General features: G+C 35.4%; 1 protein-coding gene across 2 annotated transcripts; it reads right to left on the minus strand.

Annotated features, from left to right (window-relative positions):
• Nucleotides 1-1,136: 1,136 nt before the first annotated feature.
• Nucleotides 1,137-2,804, minus strand: LOC115624270. Of its 2 annotated transcripts, none has more exons than XM_030518897.1 (2): nucleotides 2,721-2,804; nucleotides 1,137-1,489 (listed from the first exon to the last, which is right to left on the minus strand). In XM_030518897.1, exon 2 carries the CDS (start codon nucleotides 1,482-1,484, stop codon nucleotides 1,245-1,247), a length of 240 nt encoding a protein of 79 aa, XP_030374757.1. In that variant the 5' UTR covers nucleotides 1,485-1,489; nucleotides 2,721-2,804; the 3' UTR covers nucleotides 1,137-1,244. The 2 variants fall into 2 exon arrangements, with proteins under 2 accessions (XP_030374757.1, XP_030374756.1); XM_030518896.1 differs by having other exon boundaries at nucleotides 1,137-1,484; nucleotides 2,721-2,787.
• Nucleotides 2,805-3,033: the final 229 nt, after the last annotated feature.

The following is a 3,033-nucleotide window of genomic DNA, read 5'->3' on the forward strand; positions in this document are numbered from 1 at the left end:
TAACAAATACTTGTCTTTCTTCTGAATATTTGGGACTCCCCTTGAAAGATCCCCGTTAGAACTTGCTTCAAAAATGGAGCTGCATTATCAGGATACTTGCCAAAGCACAACTAGAGATGGAATTAAGTTGTGGAATAAAACACTAAAAGCGACAAATACATATCATAAATTCAATTTGAAAAACAAAAATGGAATTAAAACCAGGTTTCTTTCTTTTGTTCTATTGCTATGTATGATGAAAAAATACTTCCAGTTTCATTATACTTCATGTAAAGTCTTGTGGCTGCTGAACACAATCCACAATTGTTTTTGCTGTTTATACTTGTATTCTCACAATAGAAAAGAAAGCACAAGCATTTGTCCAGAAAAGAGTTACAATTGTTTTCTGCTCAACAAATAAAAATACAAAAAGGTTCAGTTTTCATACAGTAGACATTTTTATACCCTATACCCAAAGGTTAAATGTGTATACTAGTTTATTTGTGATCAGTTGATAACCAAAAAAATTGAATAGAAATTGGTTATCAAGAAATTGAAAAATACTTATAATTTTTATAAACCACTTGAAATATGTTCGGTTTAAATGATGGCGAGGAGTTAAGACATGAAATAATACTGTTTACTATCTATAGTATGTATATCCATTACTATTTATTTTCAATTTATTATTTTCTTTTATTAATTAGTTATACTATGCTAATAGAGACCGATGTTATTTTAATAATTATTTTGTTGTAAATCAGCTTGCGGTTTTGACTATTTTAGTTTTACATCAAGCCACACTTAACGAAGTTTACAATTACACCCATTGAACAACAATGGGAATACATTTAGACATAGACTTAACGCCGGTTGGCCGCTCTTAAAACGGATGATGGGACTTTCGTCTGGAAGGGTTCTGGCCAGTCTGCTGCAGTGATTTCTCAATCATCCGTTTGTACCGATGGGTGTGAATGCTGATCTGGAATTCTATGGTCTTTAGATTTAGGTCATGATGCAAGATGCATTGTGTGGCCGCGGACAAACCAGCTGTATTCCGTAACCGTATCATGGAGCGGCTGGATCCAATTGAGGTTATGTAAATAAATACTTTTACTTCTTCTATTATTTTGCAATTAAATATCAAATCGAATGAATTTAAAATCGATTGCTTTATAATTTATTTTTTTAATCAACCCAAAGCCTTTTTAAGTTGCTAACTCATTAAAATTCATTTCGAATTGATTCGAGCGCCATTCCATTCCTCACTTGTGCCATATTTGCAGCCACTTTCTGCCATATTTCAACTGCAGTAATTGCAGGCGCTGCTCCATTTCGGCTTTACCCTCATAGATACGCCTTTGATAATCCAATTGGGCCATCAGCGCGTCGTGACGTTTTCGCATCAGACGCGTTAGCTGCTCACGGATTCGTACATGGTTCATTTGCAAGTGCTGGAGCTTCAGCTGCACATCCAGTCCCACATCTGTTGAATGCGCATTCATCTGCTCTGAAAATAGGTCAGAAAGTGGAGAGAACAGCAACCAAAAAACAAAAAAGAAATAAAAGTTTTAAATGCCTGCGGAATTTGCAAGGCTAAGCTGACGAAACTTTCACTTAATGCGCGAGCAGAATCGCTTAATTTTCGCGGAAAACTTTTAAAATCACGTACGCCAGTGGGCCAGCCGGCCAGCCGGCCACCGAGCCAGGCAGCAGGCGGTGCTGCAGCAATTTTTTTCTAACTGATTGACTTAAAAATTGAAAATTTGCCAGCGCTTGCACAAGTGTGTGTGTGTTTTCCATCGTTTTTTCTTTTTTTTTAGTTTTTTGTTTAATGTCTGTTTTTTGTGTTGGTTGACTGGATATGCCTCACTGGTCGGCTCACTGGTCCCCCCTTCTGCATGGGCATGGAGCAAAATTCAGTGACGCGTTGGCTAAAAAAAATTTGCAAATCGTTTTGGCCTAGTCCCCGACCCATGCAACTTGAGGTAGCAGACAAAATTGCTTTTCGCTTTAACCCAACGAAGCATAAAAATGTCTGCTCATGCAATGGCTATGGAGATGGAGATGGCGAATGTGGCCACGCCACAGCCATGCTGCTTTACTACCAACTATCGATTGATTTTGCATTCATTTCGTTAGCTCCTAGCCACAATTTACATGCGTCGCTTCTACTTACACACTGCACTCGGAGAAAAGCTGCTTAAAAGTAAGTTAAAAGGCGCTTCAAAATTTTGCATTTCTTGCTTATTACCTTTTGTTTGCACATTTTCCAGCTTTAACAGTCCAGCGAAGGACTTCAAATGAATGCGATCAGCAAATAGGCAGATTAAATGGGTAATGGGTAATGGAATTAAGGTCAAGAGCTTTGACTGATTTGAAAATTGTTTGAAAAGAATGTCTACTTAAATAATTGGTTTAGCATGAAATTGTAAGCTGATGATGCTCTTAAATTATGTAAATTAAATGCCAATAATTTGATGAGAACTGCCTTAAATTAGAAGTGGCTCGTATTTGCAGTGTTAGGGAAATTATTTCTTAAAGAATGTAAAAAGAGTCGATCTGAAAACTGCGAATTTTTTAGATTCTTGTAGCTGGGATGGTCTTGTTTGCTCTTCCATTGAACTTGTGTTAAAAGGCAAGCTACCAAGCTCGCCTAAGCTTCAACTTAAACTTAAACTAAATAAATTATTGAACGTATATTAAACATTATGCATATACCATACTACTGTAGAACTCACCTTTAATTACTGACCGAAAGATATAAGATAGGCGAAAGTATAAAATGTTATCAATTTAAAAGCAAAGGTTTTTTTTTTCAATATAGATTTTTCACCAAATTCAATGACTTTTAAAGCTAAACAATTTTTCATTTAACTACAATTTGTAATGTTCTGTTCAAAATTCTATATTAAATAATGCAATAATTATAATGGATAACGAAGTAAGAATTTAGAATCGCAAGAAAAAGCGCTATTTCCTCTCTAAGTTTCAATCAAAAAGGATGTTTAATATTATTATTAAATGTACAATTGTATTGCATGTAGATTTAAA

The sequence above is a fragment of the Scaptodrosophila lebanonensis genome, unplaced genomic scaffold (genome assembly GCF_003285725.1).
Source record: "Scaptodrosophila lebanonensis strain 11010-0011.00,11010-0021.00 unplaced genomic scaffold, SlebRS2 tig00000053-arrow-pilon, whole genome shotgun sequence".
In the NCBI taxonomy this organism is placed as follows: Eukaryota; Metazoa; Arthropoda; class Insecta; order Diptera; family Drosophilidae; genus Scaptodrosophila; species Scaptodrosophila lebanonensis.